The 22029-nt window shown below is 40.0% G+C and overlaps 2 protein-coding genes across 6 annotated transcripts in view; one reads left to right on the top strand and one right to left on the bottom strand.

Moving 5' to 3' along the window:
• LOC128930103 (uncharacterized) overlaps positions 1–12344 on the top strand; it is a 346098-nt gene extending 333754 nt beyond the window's left edge. For all 3 annotated transcript variants that reach the window (XR_008477721.2, XR_013529530.1, XM_078356286.1), the window contains one exon: positions 11241–12344. Coding sequence is in view for 1 of the 3 variants with exons in the window: in XM_078356286.1 (XP_078212412.1) it covers positions 11241–11303 (63 nt within the window). In the remaining 2 variants the exon portion in view is untranslated. The remainder of the gene's footprint in view (positions 1–11240) is intronic.
• The window catches only part of TNFSF4 (TNF superfamily member 4), a 202513-nt gene that overhangs the window by 9365 nt on the left and 171119 nt on the right, over positions 1–22029 (bottom strand). For all 3 annotated transcript variants that reach the window (XM_017966089.4, XM_078356284.1, XM_078356285.1), the window contains one exon: positions 16256–16417. In XM_017966089.4, coding sequence (XP_017821578.1) covers positions 16256–16408 — 153 coding nt within the window. In that variant the 5' untranslated portion in view covers positions 16409–16417. The remainder of the gene's footprint in view (positions 1–16255; positions 16418–22029) is intronic.

Genomic DNA, 22029 nt, shown 5'->3' with positions numbered 1-22029 from the left:
ATGGACTTTGCAAAGCTCCAAAAATATCCTGCAGATTAAATTTTGAAGGGCTCTGATGAACTAAGGGTGATAGTGACCAGACATGCTCTGGGACCATGATGCTTACAGGCAGTGAGTGAGCAAAGTGCATGTGACTTCCTCCGGGCTGGAGTCTGGACTTCCAGTAGATCAACCTGGAGGAAGCTGATTACTGGAACTCCAGACTCAGGCATCCTGTTCCTTCTCCTGAAGGTCACGTAGGGGTAGAAGTTTGCATACCCTCAGAAGTCTCTTACTAACAAACATCAATACCATCAAGTTTAAGCAATGTTGTGAAGTAGAAAAAGATGGTTCTTCCTCTTGTTCATTGGCCTTCCAACCTCATCCTCTTCCCCCTCAACCTCCATACCCAGTGACCTCATGCAGACTCCCACAGTGCCCAAGTGAAAGCGCTGAAAAGCCTGGCTCCAACCTCATCGTCCAGCTTTATTGCCACATATATCCTTTCTATGTCTGATGATCTAGACAACTATTTGTTCTGATCTCCTTGCTCTTGGATAGAGAGCCTGGTAGGATGGCACAACGAGCATAGACGTTGGAGTCAGATTTAGTTCAAACTGTGACTTCTTTGGAAAAGTTATACAATTTCTTAGCTTTAGCCTTTATACATGTGAAAATAAGACATAATTGTGTTACTGGAACGTTCCAGAAGAGGAACATCAAGTTTAGATAGGATAACTTGAAGCATCCAACAGTTTGCCAGCACATGGTACATGGTAAGCATTTGAAAAATGTAGGTTGGATGCAGTGGCTCACATCTGTAATCCCAGCATTTTGGGAGGCCAAGGCTGGCGAGTCACATGAGGTCAGGAGTTCAAGACCATCCTGGCCAACATGGCAAAATCCTGTCTCTACAAAAAATGCAAGAATTGGCGAGATGTGGTGGCATACACCTGTAGTCTTAGCCACTCAGGAGGTTGAGGCACAAGAATCACTTGAACCCAGGAAACAGAGGTTGCAGTGAGCCCAGATCACACCACTGCCTCTAGCATGTCACCCCATCTGTCTCTGCTCATCAAAATGTCACCACCTTTTAGGCCTAAATCAAATCCTTGAGTTTCAGTTTCTGTATTCCTATGCAAGTATTTAAAGTCATTCATTCATGCAAATGTTTAGAGTAGCTTTGTTCATAATTGTCAAAACTTGGAAGCAGCCAAAATGTCCTTCAGTAGGAGAATGGATAAATAAACTGATAGAACCATACAATGGAACATTATTCAGCACCAAAATGAAATGAACTATCAAGCTATGAAAAGACATGGAGGAATCTTAAATGCATAATTATATAAGAGAAGCCAATCTGAAAATGGTGTATACTAAATGACCTAACTATATGACATTCTGGAAAAAGCAAAACTATGGAGACTAAAAAGATCAGTGGATACCAGGGGTTAGAAAAAGAGGGGAGAGGAATAAGTAGGTAGAGAACAGGGTATTGTTAGAGTAGTGAAAGTATCCCATATAATTCTATAACCATGAATACATGCCATTCTACACTTGTCAAAACACTGTATATACAGAATGTACAACATTGACAGTTAACCCCAATATTTAAAAAAATCACTCTATTGACTTATGAAATGCCAGTGAATAAAAGTCTTATCTCCTCTACTCAAGAGTACTTAGCTGTGTAACCTTGGGTAAATTGCATTTAATTGCTGATTTTTGGAGATAATAAAAATCTATATATGGTAAAGTTTGAATAAAATCATGTATACCAGTGATCAGGACCTGGCATGGAATATTGCAGGAAGTTAATAAACATTAGCAATTACTCATGGTTGCACATGGAAAACAAAAACCATATCATGTTCATAATTTATTCTACAGAGTGCTATATACATTTTATATATCATAACAGAATGAAGAAATGAATTAAAGAAAAAAACAAAGACTAACGAAGTCATCATGTCAGTGCCCTCTCTGTAGCTCAGGGAAACAATAAAAAGGAATTTGGATTTCATGAGAAAGATTGACAGAAAACAATCAGAAGACATTTGGTCAAACCCCACACACAGACTTAGTGTTCTGTATATCAAGAAAATACCCAGATCTCCACATACTCAAAGAAAACAGAAAATATCCAAGGGCCTGGTCTGAAGAGTCCACACCATATTCAAGGATGAAATGCAAATGCTCATAAGTATCCTTGCCAGAATTGAAGTATAGCCCTGAATTTTGAATGAAATGGTCTTAGAAGCATGAAAAAATGCAAAAGAAGTCATATTCTAGTTGGACATTATATTTTGTGGATGAAGAAGTTAAGGCCCACAGAAATGAAGAGATTTGATCCATGCCCTTCAGTTTCAGTATACTTGTTATTATACCACACAAGTATCATTTTTTCCCATGCAAATATGAAGGAAACACTTCTATGAAGATTTTATTAATATTCCATTCCTTGTGTCCACTTTAATAACAATCTTAGAGAAATGAAGAAGTTGCCATGCAGATGACTGGCAATGGCCTCACCATGAGAAAGAATAGGAAGAGCCCACACCCAGGCTTCCCTCTTGGGTTTCAGGGCTCCCATAAGTGAAGCAAAAAAAATATATATATATATAGGAACAATCAAGAAACCACCTGGCAAATATGGGCTACTTGACCAAATGACTGAATAACGTAATGTACAAGCATCATCTCTGGGAGCAGCTGATAATGCAACAGGAAGGTTACCAGCCTAGTGGTTCTTAAACTCTAAATGCATATTAGAATCGCCACAGAAATACACTGCTGCTACTGCTGTGGTTTTAAGTGCAAAGGGTCAGATTATTCACAAAGACTCTAATTCAAAAGGTCTGGGTGGACCCAGAAATCTTCATTTTTACAAATATCCAAGGTTCAGATATAAAAATCTCTACAGTTAACAATGAACTTCCAAAAGTCTAAATCAGAGAATTTATCTTCAACCACTGCCCTATGCAAAAAGTATGCCTGTCCCAAAGCTGGTGCTCAAGAAATTTTTTCTCTGCTGTAAGTGTTATTCAGTAGTTGAATGAATAATATGGTTGTCATATTATTTGGTAGTTTGGTTAAAAATGGCATCAACAATTATTAGGTACCTGCTATGCAGCAGTTATTACACTCAACTCTTGGAACACAAAGAGACAGAACATACAATCCTTACTTTTGATGAACTTCTATGGCAGCTGGGAAAATAGTCCCTACACATAAAACCTTTCGTAAATACCTACACACAATGTAAGTCATAAAGTTTCAAAGGACAATCATTGTAGGCTCTGACAGCACTAGTTGGAAAGACCTGGAGTTAGGCCTTGAAAGACAGAGAAAACTGAAATAAGCAAAAGACATTCTATAATTATTAATAGTTGGAGGAAAGGTCTAGAAATGAGGCCAACCTTTGTGCGTTCAAGAAGAAGGCCCTGGTGTGGTAGCTCACACCTGTAATCCCAGCACTTTCGGAGGTCAAGGCAAGCTAATCGCTTGCACTCAGGAGTCCAAAACCAGCCTGGACCTGTAAAATCCCATCTCTACAAAAAAAATAAAAAATAGCTTGGCATAGGGGTATACCCCTGTGGTCCCAGCTCAGGAAGCTAAGGTGGGAAGATTGCTTGAGCCCAGGAGATTGAGGCTGCAGAGAGCCATGATCATGCCACGGCATGATAGAGTGAGACCTTGTCTCAAAAAAAAAAAAAAGAAAAGGAAAAGAAATAAAACCTTATTGAGCGCTTACAATATGCTATGCACTGTTTCAAATGTGTTACCCCATTTGCTGCTCAAAATAACATTATGAAGTAGAAATAATAATTACCTATGTTGTACAGATAGGAAAATGAAAATTAGTGCTGTTAAGAACTCACTCAGGAATAAATATGTATTTGCTTGAGTTCAGTTGAATCCCAAGTTCATGATAACATCCCTTCTCTTTATCCTACACTATTGTAAAAGTAAAGAACACCAAAAAAAAGCATTTATCTGAGGGTCCTAAATTAATTTGAATTATTTTCATCATCAATACTGAATAAGATTAAATATTAATTTTTGAATAGTTGTCAAAATACACAAATATATATCAAAATATTCAGAAATTCTCCTCTAGAAAGAGCTCCTCAACCAATCCTGCCGGGTTGTCTATGTAGTTCAGGTTGCCAAAAATCATTAGTTCAGCTCTGATTCGATGAAACTGTCCTGGCAAGGAGCTGCAGGCCCATGAACACGTACAAAGTAGGTTCCTCATGCAGGTGCAGCAAAGTAGAGTCAGAATTCTGTTCTTTCCTCGTCTCCCTCAGCACTCTTAGTCCTGGGCTGTCCAAGAACACAGGTGAAAAGTGTCTGATATCTGGTGTTTATTCAGAGCCTGTGCTGTGTTCCCAAGAAAGTGACACTTGTTTCAAGAGCTCATCTTTGGAGACTGTGTACCTCTAATTCTGACTCACTAGGATGTGGCATGGGGCTGTCAACCTTAAACTCATTTGACATTTGTCCTGGTGAAGGGTATCTGTGGCAGGAGCAAATGATACTCGCCAAGTATGAAACCAGGAAGTGGGCTCTGCACTCACTATGTGGGCCTTGCCATTCCTCACTTGGTACAAGGCCACAGTGGCAAGGTCTTGGTGGAGGGCGGCGGTGGGACATGAGCTAGTGGGGAGTGGTGGAAAGAGATCTGGGGTGGGGACTCCCCAGTTCACCAAACCACTGCCACTGGACATGAACCTCTCCTCCCTGCACTTGGGCTTCATGCCAGCCAGAAAAGATAGCATGACCTCACAAGCTCTCAGGGTGTGTCTCAAGGGGCCTCAGAAGAGGAAGAGAATTTTTCACACTTAGCCACCACAGTAGACTGAGAGGATAGATCCTCATCTGACAGACGTGGCCTATGCTCAGTGGAAGCAGCCCTCTTACGAAAAGATGAGCCCCGACTTCTGATCAGGGAGGTTCAGAATGCCACCCAGAGAGGGGAGCAGGAAGAATGGGGAAAACTGGTTCTTTGGCCAAGGAGTTTCCCATATTCAGAAAGACTTATTCCAAAAGTCACATTTCTCAGAGACAAAGATGTGTGGCTTTGAAAACCTTGTTGAATAAAGAGTTTATTGGGACTTAACGAACATAAAGAAAAGCCATCGTAAATGTCTAAAGGCTTCTCTTTCTCCATGCCCTTACCATCTCTGCCAGCATATTTTCCCAGTCATCTCTCTCTTAACCTCCACCTTCCTCCCCACTGGATATCCTGGGTGATATCCTAAGAGCCTCCTCTCTGTCTAACCTCTTTTCCCGAAGAGAAGCCTCCCTCCTCTCTGTTTCAGGGAGAACATGAACTGTGTTTTTATTGCCCCTAATACAATTAGCAATTGACAGATTCCTGAGAGAAATGTCCTATATTTGGGTAAACAATCAAATCAACCAATAGCATCCGTGTGACATGAAATTATGTGATTGACCTACTGCACCAACTCTTCATATCCTCAGAGGGAAGATTTTCTTATATCTTGGTTCCCCTTTCCACATACAACTGAGGAAGCCCTCAGAGAACACTGACAGGTGCAGGTTTATAACAGAGGTAAATACAAATTTATCATCTGAGGAAGCCCTCAGAGAACATTGCTCCTGCCAGATACCCTTCACCAGGACAAATATCTGACACTAGCTCTAGTCAACACTATACATTGCTCAAGGTTTTGGAAATTGGCCTATTCTAGCCAGAATAGCCACTATTAAAAAGTCAATAAGCAACAGATGCTGGTGAGGTTGCAGAGGAAAAGGAACACTTTTACACTGTTGGTGGGAATGTAAATTAGTTCAACCATTGTGGAAGACAGTGTGGCGATTCCCCAAAGATCTAAAAGCAGAAATACCATTTGATTCAGCAATCCCATTACTGGGTATATATCCAAAGGAATATAAATCATTCTATTATAAAGACACAGGCATGTGTATGTTCATTGCAGCACTGTTCACAATAGCAAAGACATGGAATCAACCCAAATGCCTATCGATGACAGACTGGAGAAAGAAAATGTGGTATATATACACCATGGAATGGAATACTATGCAGACGCAAAAAGGAATGAGATCATATCCTTTGCAGGGACATGGATAGAGCTAGAAGCCATTATCCTCAGCAAACTAACGCAGAAACAGAAAAACAAACACCGCATGTTCTCACTTACAAGTGGGAGCTGAACAATGAGAACACATGGACACGTGGGGGAACGACACACAATGGTGTCTGTTGCAGGGGCAAGGGGAGGGAGAGCATTAGGAAAAATAGACATGGATGCTGGGCTTAATACCAGGTGATGGGCTGATCTGTGCAGCAAGCCACCATGGCACACATTTACCTCTGTTATAAACCTGCACATCCTGCACCTGTACACTGGAACGTAAAAGTTCAAGAAAAAAGAGAAAAGAAAATCAATTTACCATAAATGTGCAGGTTTTGTTTTGGACTCTAAATTCCAAACATTGATCTGTCTATTCTTATGCCAGGACCAAATCAAATTATATGAGAACTCTTTTCAGTCACAGTGCACATGACCACTTGTATATTGTCGTAATAAAAGTTCAATGTAGAGAAGAAGAAAAAGAAATTGGCCCATTCATCCTTGAATACAAAGACAGTAGCAGAATTATTACAGTCAGTCTCTTGATTTGAAATCACTCATTCCCCTATCTAACAAGGAGGGAATATTGTCTTGAGAAGGCAACCTGGTTGAGTGAACAAGACAGTGCACAGGGACTAGGGACACCTGAGTCCTTCTCTTGGACAGGAAATGTTCTTTCCCTTCCTTAGTTTCTAATGTTCTCATCTCAATGTCTAAACTCAATTTAGATTATTGGAATATTCAAAACCAAGATTTCCAAGGTTTGCGTGATAAGAAGACCTTCTAAACAGAAGATCACTTTCAACACAATAGACCCCTCTGCTGTCACAAAAGCAGCAGGCCCCTTCTTCCCCCAAGTGACTCCTTCTGATAGTAAATGAGCAACTAAGATTGTCCCTATACTATGCTTATTACCCCAGTGACACACAATTTACCTGTATAACAAACCTGCACATGCACCCCTGAACCTAAAATAAAAGTTTACAAAAAGATGATCCCTAGTGTTGTGCATGCAGTGAAGCTCTTTACCTCATCTGTGGGAGGCTAAATAATCCTCAGCATGTGCTCTGATACAAACTGAGACTGGTGAATGGTAACATCATCACAGAATAGCAGTGGGATGAGGATTATGGTGGTGAGAATGATGACGGCGTCATTTTAAACTAAACGCTTCCTGTTAATGGAAGTGAAACCAAGTACCTAATGCAAAAAAAACAAGTATGCTCACTTTATAATCCCAATGGAGAAACTAGATATTCAAGCTGGTAGGTATTTTTCTGTGAAACTTCTTACTGAAGAACAGTGCCCTCCTTGGTTATCCAGTGCTTATCATGTGCTATTGCTTGTTTAACTGGTGTCTTTTCCTATTGGGTTGCAAACTTGGGGAGGGCAGGGAGGATCATGTCTATTTTTCTCACCTTTGTGTCCTCAGTGCCTTACAGGTAACATGCTCCATGAACATTGCTGAATAAGTAAATGAATGTGCTTTACAGTAGTGGTTTGAATAGTGTCTCTCCCAACTTTGGGTGGGTGTGGAATCTTGGAATGTGACTTCATTTGGAAATAGGGTCTTTGCAGATACAATTAGTTAACATGAGATCAACTGGATTAGGATAGGCCTTAAATCTAATATGACCAGTGTTCTTAAAGAAAAGGAGAAGACACACAAGATACACATTTGAAGAAAGCCATGCGAATATAGAGGCAGAGCTTGGAGCAATACAGCTGTAAGCCAAAGAACACTGAGGACTGCTGGGAGCCACCAGGAGCTAGAAAGAAGCAAGGAAGGACTCTTCTTCTAGAGCCTTCAGAGGAGCATAATTTCACGCACGTTTCTATTTTCCAATACTGTGAGAGACTAAATTTCTGTTGCTACTATTTACCCAGTTTGTAGTAATTTGTTCCAATAGCCCTAAGAAACTACTTCATGGCTGAATAGGTTTTTTTCACTTTCAACACAACAGACCCCTCTGCTGTCACAAAAGCAGCAGGCCCCTTCTTCCCCAAGTGGCTCCTTCTGATAGTAAATGAGCAACTAAGATTGTCCCTATACTATGCTTATTACCCAAGTGACAAAATTTGTATAGAGTGTGAAAATTACACTATCACTTAAGTAATTCTTTGAATCAGTCTGATGGAGCTAGAAAGGCCCTGGGAAATCATATAGTCTAATCTCATTATCATTAAAAAAAAAAAACGCAGAAGAAAGTAAGACTCAGAATAAGTTACTGAATTAGAACTAGAATTCAGGTCCTCTTCCTCCTGTACAAATATGTCATACATGCAATGCTTCGACTGTTTTATAAAAGTAATCCATAAGGTATTATGTGATTGCTAAAGCTTTGCTGATTATGTTGTCTACATTTGTGCAAGTAGATTTAAACCCTTTTTTTAAAAAAGTCTTTCTTCCCTCTGTGATGACATAAATCCTTCCTCCAATTTTTCTTCAAAAAATACTAATGCCAGAAAAGAAAATAAATTTTAAAAACAGCCAGCCAATATTCTGAAAGCTCAGACTTATGGCCTCGTGTTCAGATATAATAGAAGAAGATAGGACTGGAATTTAGACTGAGTCTTAATTTCTAATCCTGACCTTTCTGTGCAAACCTAGTCAAGTCTCTATGCCTCAAATTTCCTCCGTGTAAAACTACAATCTTTCTCCAAGGTCTTAGTGAAGAAATGAGGTCAGAAGAAGGAAAAAGCTCTGCAAAGATGAGAAGCTGTTACTGCAAGTAATACATTGAGTAATACCATTCAACCTCCCTGCTACCCATCCATCCATGCAAACAGACACAGACAACTCAAAAAAGATCTGAGTTCAGGCGTTATTGTACCATATACAGAGCCAGATGAATACCCATGGGGGTCTTAGAAGCTAAAAACTGCAATCACCCAACACACAAGTAATTCAAAATACGTTTTACATTACTAAACTGTAAAATACATGTTTTACAACTTATTTTATAACTCATTAAGATCTTTATGTTTTCCCTTGATGCATGTTTTGATGGTTCTTTATAATTTTTATAATACTGTCATTCCTATCCTGATCTTTGATACTGTTTCACTGGCTTTCTAGGATGAAGCTCTGGCTGCCTGCAGAGGAGCCCAGCCTGAGGGTACACCACTTAAACTCACTGGAGCCCTCACTTCCCTACCTGTACAATATCATAATTTGAGAATGAGGGCTCTCTAACCACAAGCTCTTATTAAATTAGTACAAGAAGAATTAAAGTTCACACCTGTTTATCCATCTTTCTGTCAAGGAGCATATGTTCTTAAATAGCATTTGCATGCTACCAAGCTAAGCAAACAAAAATTAATAACCCACCTAAGTTGCATTTCAGAATGAAAAGTCTACTGAAAAAAAATTGATTATGCCAGTAATAATCCTCAATGCTTCCAAAATTGTGAGCCAGATCATATGTCTCTTGTAAATCTAATTTCCTGCCTTATTTGGTAGCCAAGTCATTGGAGAATTGGATGAAATATATCAAAATAAGAAGAAATGGAACCAGCCTAAGCCATGTGATCTAAGTGTATCATTTTAGGTCTTTGAACCACGTGTAAACAGACACTGAACCTAATAACACTTCATAGCCTCATAAATTCTCCCCTTCCTTCTTCCTTTGTTCTAGAATGCGTCCATGAGCTCTTAATTGGAAATCTATGTTTAAAAATAATAGGACTCAGCTGGGCGCGGTGGCTCAAGCCTGTAATCCCAGCACTTTGGGAGGCTGAGGCGGGTGGATCATGAGGTCAAGAGATCGAGACCATCCTGGTCAACATGGTGAAACCCCATCTCTACTAAAAATACAAAAAATTAGCTGGGCACGGTGGCGCGTGCCTGTAATTCCAGCTACTCAGGAGGCTGAGGCGGGAGAATTGCCTGAACCCAGGAGGTGGAGGTTGCGATGAGCCGAGATCACGCCATTGAACTCCAGCCTGGGTAACAAGAGCAAAACTCCGTCTCAAAAAAAATAAAATAAAATAATAGTACTCTTCCAAGGTGGATTTCTTTAATCCTAAAAATTGCAGTAGGGAAATCAAAAAATTTATGAAGTTATGGTTATCTGTAATTGCTTTCTGAGATTTGAGTTACAATGTATGTGTAGGCATGTGCACACATACTACGAGGTCAACATTTTAGTAGCAATATGTTAATGGAAGCATGTTCATGAATGATGATAATAATCTTAGCTTTTACAAAGCTGTGTATCAATTGACCCTTACCACAGCCATTTCCAGTCCTGGAAATGAGTAAACTGATGCCCAGGGAATTTCAAGGAATTTACTTGGGGTCAAGAGGTAAAAGCCTAGACGGATAAAGTCTGGTTCCTGTCCCATTGCACTCCCTTTGTACTCCAACGGCTGCTCCAAAATGAGACAATGTTTTATAGTTTTGTGTAAGCAAATATTGTAATTCCATTGTTTGAAAAGATTGGTTATCAAACTATGGGTGACTACAAATGAAATATGCAAAGCATAGGATGCTGGAAAATTTGCTTTCAATTCAACTCTACCATGTATTTCATTAGTGACTATGGAGGCATAAAACTTTCTACTTATAACTCAGCTGGGTTAGTTTTTCCTCTTTAAATAGTAATAACAACACGTTGTGTGTAGCTCCTCTAACCCAAATGATGCAAAAGGATTAACTTTCATTTTCCATGAATGGAGAAGCCCTGAAGTTGGGGGAAGCTCCCATTTGAGAGGGAAGTAATTTCTATATGTAAATAAATAAAAAAGAATTGGATGGCCAAAGTGGCCAGCTCCTAGATAAGGCTGGTCCCAAGCAGCTGAGGTCAGAGAAGAGGAACAGAGAGATTGTACCCCTAGATCTACACCTAGAGCCTTTCTGCTTGTTTCCCAACTCTCCACTGTGTGTGTATATTTGCATCTGTATGTACATACATGTGCAATATTTGCCAGTATCACCCCCATCCTAATTATTCTGTCCTATTTTGAGTACCTGCATCAAAACATATATCTAAATACTTCATTTAGAAAATACCATCACTGTACAAATAGTGAATAATATTAGCTGCCCCTGATATTGTTCATTCTCTTATATGTGGATAAGCACTTGACTGCCTGAGAACAGTTTTCTAATATTTTTTTCTAATCTTAATTTTTCAGGAAAAGAAGATTCTCTGTCTTCAAACACAAGAGAATGGTTACTTTTACAGTGGTGCCCTCTAGTGCCAATCGGATTAGACTCACTTTCTATGTTTGCCAAAATACAGACCACACAAGAGAAGCAAAATTTGGAGAGTTTACAATGTTGGTAATTTTTCCTGCATTTTCTTTAGCGTAGGAGAGAATGAAGCATGTTTCTTTACCATGATTCACAAGACCCTTTGTGAAATGCCCTCCACCCCCACCCCCAGCTTTTCAGCTTCATCTCCACCACTTTCCCGCCAGAACACTTAACTTCAGTTATTCGGAACAACTTGCATTCCTGCTTAGTAAGCCATCCGCCCCTACCCACCCATTCCCATCCTCCTGTCCGCTTAAATAATTTATCCTCCTTATTCTAGTATCAGCTGAAGCATTATCTCTTCACCTAGGTTTTCCTGACTCCCCAGAAGATTGAGGCAGCCCCTCCCTCCTCCCTCCTCTGCTCCTCCCCTTGTCCCTCTAGCATGTCACTCTTTTGTCCCCACCCGGCATCTTGACTGTGAGTGAAAATAGTTCAAAAACCTTCTCCAATGGATGTTTATATCTCCCATGCCTCAAACAGTGCCTCGCACAAGTAACCACTCAATGTAAAAAAATCTGTGTAAGGATGGCTTGATTGATAATAGGAAGAACTGGGCCCGGCGCGGTGGCTCAAGCCTGTAATCCCAGCACTTTGGGAGGCCGAGGCGGGTGGATCACGAGGTCAAGAGATCGAGACCATCCTGGTCAACATGGTGAAACCCCGTCTCTACTAAAAATACAAAAAAATTAGCTGGGCATGGTGGCGCGTGCCTGTAATCCCTGCTACTCAGGAGGCTGAGGCAGGAGAATTGCATGAACCCAGGAGGCGGAGGTTGCGGTGAGCAGAGATCATGCCATTGCACCCCAGCCTGGGTAACAAGAGCGAAACTCTGTCTCAAAAAAAAAAAGATAATAGGAAGAACTGTAGTGTAGGAATCAGGAGTTTCTGGTGAATTAACCAGCTAAGTGGTCACTAATGGTTCGACTACCCTCTCTGGGTTTCTGTCTTCTTATCTGTAAATAAACTATGTCTAATACCTGCCCCAAATCCAGTGATTCTTAACCCAAAATGCCTTATGACAAGCCAGGTCAACTTCAGATGTTGTTTTAATTCTTTAAAGTTTGCTTATAAAAAGCAAATTCAGGTGTCTTTGAAATTATCTTATTTGCAGGTCTATTATTTAAAAAGTTTTAAAAGCTTGCTAAATTACATGGAGACATTTAAATTAAGCTAATACGAAACAAGATTTTTTTTAGGCAAACTCCTATTTCTCCTATTAAATTATACAAAGAAAGGTCCAACTTGTAGCCCGAAACTTCATTAAGAAACTATGAATTCTAATTCTGGCTCTCACTGATACAGAACTGGTCAACTCACTTTTTAAGTACCTCCACTTCTGCTTTTCCCAGCTGAAAAAGTGTTAAGAATGTAAGCCTTTAACAGTGGGAATTGCTGAAAAAAAGTATCACTAAAAGCCTTTCACATCTTTGAGGTAACAATAAAGGTGATATGAATCTTGGAAGAACCAAGTTTCAATGGTTTCAGTGAGGTTTCTCACACCGTATAGGCCAGCTTTTACTGCCTTTGTTCTGCAGCTGAAGTTCAGGTAAGAGTGGAATCCATCCTAACACCCAGATACATAAGACCTAACAAGACAGAAAATTAATAAGGATAGCAAGGACTCGAACTCAGATCCGGAACAAGTAAACTTAATAAATATTTATAGAGCTCTCCACTTCAAATACACAAAATATACATTCTTGTCAATACCACATCACACCTACCCATAGGTTTATATGAAACATTGATTGGCCATTATTAATACCCAATTTTTTTCAGAATAAAGCAACATTTCCCTTCTCTCTCCCTCTTTCTTCCTCTCCTTCACTCCTTTTTTTCTTTTCTTCTCTCAAAAAAAAAAGAGTGGAATCCTGACAATTTAAGTGGATATGTCAATCTAATATCCAAACAGGCAGAAGCACTGAATTATATACCATGTGTCATGAATATTCTTATAGGGCATTCACTGCTTTTCCTTTTCTAGAGAGAGTGTTTTGCTAATCTGGAATGGGTCATTTAGATATGTACAGAATATATAATTTAAGTATAGAAAAGTACATATGTGCAAATTTGATTCCCCCCAATCCTTTCTCAGGAGCCAAGAAATCCATAAAAAAGCTCAAACACAAAAATCTATTAACTCACATTTTGTATTTCTCAAATCCTGATATCCCTTCTATGAATATATAAACTATATACTCATAGGATATTGAGCTGGAAGACATCTGATTGATCATCTGATCCAACTTTCTCATAATACAGATGATAAAATCAAGGCCCAAAGAGGAAAGTAAATTAGATGAGGAGTGGGTAGGTCTAACGTTTTTTCTGGCATCTTGAAAACAAAATCATCTGCATTTCATGTGTGTAAATAGACCTAACCCAGTGATGAGAAAACAGAGGCTACTAAACAAACTTAATTGAAGGCAAAGTTGACTGCCAAATGGAGCTTAGTAGCTATATCTGTATTTACAGAGTCATTCATGTAGGCAGTTATTTCATAAGGCTAAAAAATTCAATCTAAGAAATAAAGGGGAAAATCTTAATTATTTCCCAAAAGCCTTTCTCTTGCAATAAAAGAGATCCAATTTAATTGGGTTAAATGGTGAATATTCCAGCTCTGTTTCACCTCCAGTCCACATCACTGTAACTTTGTCTTATAAAAGTAGACGTTTGACTTGCCTCACCACTACCAACACCACCACCACCACCCCCCAATCCCTCAGTCAAAATTCCAAACAGTATGGTAGATGAGTTTTAAATGGCTACTAGTCAATGTCTCTTTTTCAAAAGCTGCTGTACAACGTTCTCTCTCAATCACTGTCTTTGTCTCTCTCAAACACACACACAAACATTGCTCCTACCACTGCCACCAACACTATTTGGTAAACCATCAGGTTCTACGGAAAACACATACAACCCATCTGTGCTATCCTTCTCATAATAAAGTGTAAGTAATAAATATACGATTAAATGTAAGGACCCATTGTGCTGTCCCAGATCCTATAACAATATAAGAAATTACATTCGCTAAGTGTAAATTTAAAAAATTTATAATTAACATCAAGTGAAGAATTTCAAATATCTGTGCAAGAAAAAAATCTATATTCAGAGTAGACAGGAGCATATTTCTTAAGCAAACATTTCAAATATACCACCTATGTCTTGCTTCCATCTCTGTTCCAGGACTATAGAAGCTAATTCTCCCCTAGAGATCACTCACCATCAGGTTTAAGATCCTAGAAACAAGCGCCCAGCTTTTCTTCTGTCCCAAAGTTGCTGGATGACTTGTCAGAAAGGACCCCCTGTTTTGCTCAACATCTCCTGGGTATTGATAGTCCAAGGTGACCCCAACCACCAGCAAGCTGTACATCTGTGTTTCGCGTTTTGCTGTCTCCTGCTCAGAGCCCTTGTGCAATCAGTTCGCCCTGAATGGAGCCATGTGTCCTGTGTTTTATCATTCCATGGTGTAAGGAAATATGTAACACTGTGGTTTGAAAAAGCACTCTCAGGGCTCCCAGACTTGGTGAATGCACTCAGCTGTTCTATTTTCGGTTACTCTCTTTGTTTTCTTCTCAAAAGAGCCTAATTCCGGTCAATGTCCTGGGCATCCTGCCATGGACACCTTACTCTTCCCCCACACCCTCTCCCCAAATTGCCTACTTTAATTGCACCCTAAGAGTTCTGCAAGAAGACGTAAACGTGTGCTGTGATGAAGAGAGGATAAGTGTCCTATCGTGCTCACTGGTCTGCAGCCCTGAGCATGACACCGGCTACCCTTCTGGAATTGGGAGACAGGAGCACACTCTGTGCTATGGTAATCACAACCACACACACTCTCACCAGCCTCCGTGCACTGAAAACTCTATTTCCTGTAGGCAGACAAGCCCAGGCATTTGCCAAGACTGCTCATCTCCTTCTAGTTTAATTGGAGGTTCTTAGTCTCAGACAAGACCATCAGAAATCAGAAAGGAGGTTCTTAGTCTCAGACAAGACCATCAGAAATTGTACTGCCTGACCTTTATCGGGGAGAAACCTTTCTAACCCAAAACAACCAGCTGGCGAAACAAGATTATCAGACTAGCCCCAACAAAGGAACGTGAGGATAATATATATTCATTTTTCTCCAGCAGCATCCTCTGCAGTGAAGAACATCCTTGAATAAGAAAAAATAATGTAAAAGCGAAAAGTGTGGAACAAGAATAAAGTGAAGGGAAAATGGGAATATTTTAATTAAGTGGGGAAAATACTAGAAATCATCTCCTACTACATGATGTATTTAATAAGGTGGGAAAAAGATGAAATGATGTCTTTAAGTTGTGACAGGCAGAGATAGATTGTGAGAAGCAATATCTGATTAAATCATTGGAGTGAATGAGTGAACACATAGGCATACACAGGCACACGCACATTGCTGCCCTTAAATTTGATACTTTCCACATTCTTTAAAAACAAACTCACCTTGCAGGTCTGTAGAGTTTATGAATATTATGGGAAAGTAAAACTGGTCTCTTTCTTATTTCCTTTTAATATTAATTGCCTGATCCAACACATTACTATCACAATGGATAGACCAGGTATATCAGTGACTTAAGCGTCAAAGTGACAGTTTATAAAGGGATAATACCAGGATTCTTGCATTGCAAAGAAAAAAAGATCTAGAAGCAGTGACTCTGCCCAACCTCCACTCTGCCCTACCACTGCCACTGCTGAAAAGAAGGAAGGAAAGGAGAGACAGAAGGGCGTTTAACCACACTTTACGATTGCTGTGGGGAGGGGAAAAAAAACTCAACAATTTTAGCATAAGATTATGTCTAAGTGACTGTTTGCACTGTTGAAGCTGCCATCAGCATGAGCTGGTGGGAAAATAGCACCCAGTGGTGCATCTTACCTGAAGAGCAGAGAAGTGCAGGTAGATGTAGGTGAAGCACAGGAGCAGCCCCAACCCCTGAATTACAGAGGCCACCAGCAATAGCTTGTTCCTCTCGAATCTCGGCCTGGCTGCATTTCCCACATTCTCTTCCAGGGGCTGGACCCTTTCCATCTTCACAATCTGAGTAGAGGGAAGATGAAGATATGAAAAAGGGGAACCTGGGATAAAACTGACGTTTTCCCCACAAAGAAGGAGGTAAAGACAAAACAAAGCCTATCGATCAGAAAATAGGCAAAGGTCCCAGGACCAGAGATAAAAGGCGATTGAAAGAGCAAAGCGGACTCTCTCAGTTTTAACGCTGCAACTTTTGCAGGCAGGCGGGGGAACTTCTTTGTGACTAATCTGAATTTCCCCTTTACTTTCTTTCTTTTTTTTTCCTCTGGGCTAACAGGGAGTTGTTTTTGTGGCATTCCAGTTCTGATTTGAGTGACTGTGAAATGACAGTCATAAAAGTATGCTATTTTCTTAAGTTATTGCACCAGTAACAAATTGTGGGTCACTTGGTAAAGATAAAAATCATCATCCGTTGATGTAGGAGCTCATATATCCCTTACCCAAGGTGTCTTAAATCGTAGAATAGATTTAGGGGAAATGATGGCCCAAGATTCTTATCTGCACTTTACTATGTAACTAAACATTGAACCCCTCTTACAGATTCAGAAAGAAAGCACACACAGATCACTCTTAAATGAAAAAGACAAAACAAGAAAATAGGACAGTGGGTCATGTAGAAGTAAAGGAGTGAGATCCTCTGGTTGTAGTCCAAAACAAGCTACCATTGTTAAAGCATTTACTATGTGTCGGGCACTGCATTAGATGGCCTTGCAATACTTTTCTCATTTAATCCTTTGAGGTAAATTCAATAGACAATTATATGATTGATTTTCTGCACACCAGAAAAGCAGCAGAAGGGTATCCTTTTTCCCTTCCTTCCAGTTTACATCTTTCCCATACATAATTTTCCCACGAATGAACAAATGAATAGATGTAAATAAACTTTGAAGATTGTTTCTTTTGGGAGGCCAAGGTGGCGGATCATGAGGTCAGGAGTTAGCGCCTGGCCAACGTGGTGAAACTCAATCTCTACTAAAAAAATACAAAAATTTAGCCGGGCATGGTGGTGCATGCCTGTAATCCAAGCCACTCGGAAGGCTGAGGCAGGAGAATCGCTTGAACTCAGGAGGCAGAGGTTACAGTGAGCCAAGATTTCTCCATTGCACTCCAGCCTGGGTGACAGAGCAAGACTCTGTCTCGAGAAAAAAAGAAAAGTTTCTTTCTTTGAGGTCGTGGCTGGCCTAGAACTTGGAAAGTAAGAGTTATCAATAGACACCAGGTACTCTTTACCACTAAAATAAACAATAAAATGAAATAAATGATAAAATTTACTTATAATATCAAGTTCAAATTGGCAAATACTTACTGAGCACATTATAAGAGTCTGGAACTGTACTAGACAACATAGGGATGCTGGGGAAGGGCTGTTTAAGACAGAATTGTCTCTCTTCTGTGGCCAAGTATGTCTCTCTGAGCTCCCCATAAGGTGCTCAACAGTTATGTAAAGAAAGGAGGGAGAAATATTTTGGATATTGACAGTATGAACTGTTATACGCCACTTCGTTTCACAGAAAAAAAAAAGGAAATGAGGCGTATTTACAAGAAAAAGTTTGTGGGAAATGTGAAGTACATTTATCACTACGATATTAATTGATTAAAATATGAATTAATACCTTCACTACAATATTTATGCATATTAATTGATTAAAATATGAATTAATACCTTCAATACAATATTGTATTTGGAGAATATATTGGTCTTCAGAAATTCAAGTTTCATCTAAAAGACAAGGCAACTAAGACACAATATCACAGACTCCAAGCCAAAACTGGCGATCAAGCTCTATCCAAACGTATTTGTCATGGTGCTGTGACCAAAGCATGTTACATATGGGGTGTGAAGAAAAAAGTTGGAGGAAAAAAATCAGTGCGTAAAGCCCAGTTCTTGTGTAATAGCTCATTATAATTGAGCATTAAAATCAGTAACTGTTTACTCATCAATTTTTAAAAGATGACTAGGAGTCACAGCAAAAAAAAAAAAAAAAGCCATAAATACTATTGGAAACTAGAAGTAGACTGAAAAAGAAATAGTAAAAACTATTCATGCTGAAAATCATAGATATTTTCAAATTACTGTCAAAAGAATGAAAAAATATAAACATTTACTGTGCACCTACTTGTTGTGCCTTAAGCAGCATTTCTTCTCACTGTTAATATCATGGCTCCAAGCAAGAAAAATCTTTGCACAGAGTCGTCTACACCCACATTTAGGCCTACACTTTGATGACACACCTCTCATCCTCCTTGTCTTGTCCTCCTACTACCATATTTTGCCTAGTTGTAATTTTTGTTGATGTTTAAATGATTTTTATACTTGTTTCTTTTTTTAATTAAACATGTTTTCACAGCTTCTTCACATTCTTTGTGGGAAGAGAACACACACACACACACACACACACACACACACACATTGGGCTGGAAGTTCCAGGCACAACCTTTTGATAAGACTGTCTAGGCATTCCAAAGTTCATCATTGGGCCGGTCTAGCATATGAACCAATGAAACCACTATTAGAGTTATCACTGCCGGCCTTTCAGTCTCAGGCAGTTGGGCAGAGTCTTCCATCTTCAAAACCTTTTCCAAAAAACAAAGTTTAAATGTTTTTAAAGGGGTCAAATGTGTTACTGAATCTATTGGAAATTTTTTTGCATTTGTATTTATTTATTTATTTTAGAGACAGGGTCTCGTTCTGTTGCACTGGAGTACAGTAGGGCAATCGTAGCTCACTGTAATCCAGAACTCCTGGGCTTGAGAGATCCTCCTGCCTCAGCCTCCCAAGTAGCTAGGACTATAGATATGCACCACCAGGTCTGGCTAATTTTTTTTTTTTTCATTTCTTGTAGAGACAGGGTCTCGCTATGTTGCCCAGGCTGGTCACAAACTCCTAGCCTTGAGCAATCCTCCTGCCTTGGCCTCCCAAAGCGCTGGGTTTATAGGCATGAGCCATCAGGGCCGGTGGCAATTTTTCTTAAAGTATCTCACAAATATTAAACACATAAACACACCATAACAAACCAGCCTTAAAGCCACAGGATGGCTTTATTTAATCATCATTAACCTCCTAAATGAATAGCCATTTCAAGACTACAGAAAATATGGAAAAGAAAAGGGCTTTGACCACTCACAAGTTACCTCATGTTCAGAAAGAAGCAAAAACATTTGGGGTTTTTTTGGTTTGAGGTTTTTGTTGTTGTTTGGATTTTTTGGTGTCTGGGTTTTGGTTTTGGGGTTTTTTTGGTGCTAAAAATCTACGTTTTTCCTTTGTCTCTAAGTCAGATTTTCATTTGTCCATTCAACAAGACTGACTCAAATACTAGAGGAAAAGACATGAACAAAACACAGACGGGAAAGCAGAATGTTTACAGCCTGGAAAGTGCTGGGTCCTAAGTGTCAGTTCAGGAGAAAAGGGTGTAGGGGACAGGTGCTAATGTACACTGCAATCAGGACAGGAACAGCTTCCTTGAGATGAATCAAGTCAATCTGGGAGAAACGAGAAGAAGTCTGGCCATCTGGAACACTGGAGAGGGGCAGTGGCTTTTGGGCCAGGAGTGAGGGCAGTGGAGCCCATTTGTGCAGTGTCAGTTCAGGGAACTGCAGCTGAAGAGGAGCATGGTGAAGAGGCGGCTGGAGAAGAGGCTGAGAAGAAGCTGTCGTAAATGGACTTTTGTTACAAGTTAAGGACTTTGGACTTCATGCTGCAGCCACCAGGGAACATGGAGAGGTCTGGAGCCAGCTGTGATATGATTACATTTTAAAATTTAAAAAAAAAAATGACTCTGGCTGAGGGAAATAGAAATGGCAGGTACTTCAGGAAAGAATTCTAGAGGGGGAAAAAGAGAAATGGCAGGGTGGGATCAAGTTGGTCAACTGTGGGACATTTCCAGGGTGCTCTGTGCCACCTGAGGGAATGAATGAGATCTAAAATCCCACCTCTGCAGTCAGCTCTCTAAGCCCTTCATCGTGGCACAGGAGGAAGGGACATATTTATCATCCCACAAAGGTGTACTTTGCTTCCCAAGCCCTGAACAAAGGGCTGTACCCATTTAAATGCAGGCTCTCTTTTTAATTTATACACCCATAGGGGGTGCTTTGTTCTAAAACACACAAAGACAGTGGTATAAGCTAGAAACCTTGAGTTTGCAATGATTCAAGTGTGAAATAAGGTCCTAAACTAAGGCAGGGAGGATACAAGAGGAGAAGACATTTACAGTGGCTCTTCATTCACCAGACATTGTGAGAGCATATTCACTGCCAATCTCTGAGCATACACAGGGAGTCATAGATAAGCTCTATGAGCATACACAGAGAGTCACAGATAAGCTCTGCCCTAGGACAAGTGATGTGAGAGGTGATGGAAAAAATGCATTTTCAAATGTCAAAATCTGATATGCAATCTGCCTTCTCAACCTACTCTTGATCCTAGTATCACTGTCCTGATTAATGCTTTTGTATTCCAGCACCTCAGAATCCAAGAATCAACTTTGAATGCTTTCTGTTCCCCGTCATCAAACTTTGTAGGCTAGCCCTGCAGTGTAGCTTATACTTTCCTCCTCTTTGCCATTCTTCCTGCTTTAATCCAAATTATTACTCTTTCCTCGAGCTCCTGGCACAGGAGGTTTCTTCCTGCAGGAGCTCCAAGTTTTCCTTCCAAACTTATCTCCCTCTATTTTCTGGTCATTTCTAATATTCACTCTGCCTCAAACACCCTTACCCTCCACCTCTGACTATCAAAACCCTCTGCATTACACACTTCCCCATGGAGGGCTGCCCTGTGAGGTAGTCAGCTTGCCATGTTCTACAAGTGCTAAACAAAAATCTTGAAGAGATTCTGTTCAGAGAATTTAGCACTGAGTAGAGGGTTTGTAGGATCTGTGGTTCCCAAAGCCTAGTTGATCATCTGAATCACTTAGGAGAGCTTTTGAATGATTCTGATTCCTAATTCCTTCACTCTAGAAATTCTGAGGCCATGGGTGGCTTAGTCTATTTTGTGTTGCTAGAAAGGAATACATGAGGCTGGGTAACCTGTAAGGAAGAAGGGTTTATTTTGGCTGACAATTCTGATGGCTGCAACATTCAGGGTTGGACATTTGCATCTTGTAAGGGCCTCATGCTTCTTCTACTCATGGCAGAAGGTAAAAGGGAGCTAGAATGTGCAGCTGTCACATGGTAAGAGAGAAAGCAAGAGACAAGAGGGAGATGCCAGGCTCTCTTTAACAACCAGCTCTTGCAGAAACATAGAGTGAGAACTCACTCACCCCAAAGGGAGGGCATTAATCTATTCATGAGGTACCTGCTTTCATGACCCAAACACTTCCCATTAGGCCCCACTTCCAACACTGAAGCTCAAATTTCAACATAAGGCTTGGAGGGGACAGACATCAAAACCATAGCAGTAGGTCTGAAGTGACATCATTAAAGTCATATAAAAGAGTCCATAAGAGCCAAACTTGTGAATCTCCCTAAATGACCACTTAAGGCCTCTTTCACCATTACTTTCTATGATAGGAAGCCTCGCCCGGATTTCCCAGAAGAATGCAGCTGTTTTCACCTCTGTGTTGAGAGTATTTATTATGCTCTCTTTCATCTTGTAATTATTTAAATCTATTTCAAGGGTGAGG

Source organism: Callithrix jacchus, chromosome 18 (genome assembly GCF_049354715.1).
Source record: "Callithrix jacchus isolate 240 chromosome 18, calJac240_pri, whole genome shotgun sequence".
NCBI lineage: Eukaryota > Metazoa > Chordata > Mammalia > Primates > Cebidae > Callithrix > Callithrix jacchus.
Note: the sequence above shows the minus strand (reverse complement) of the source record. Positions and strands in the feature narration are given on the sequence as shown.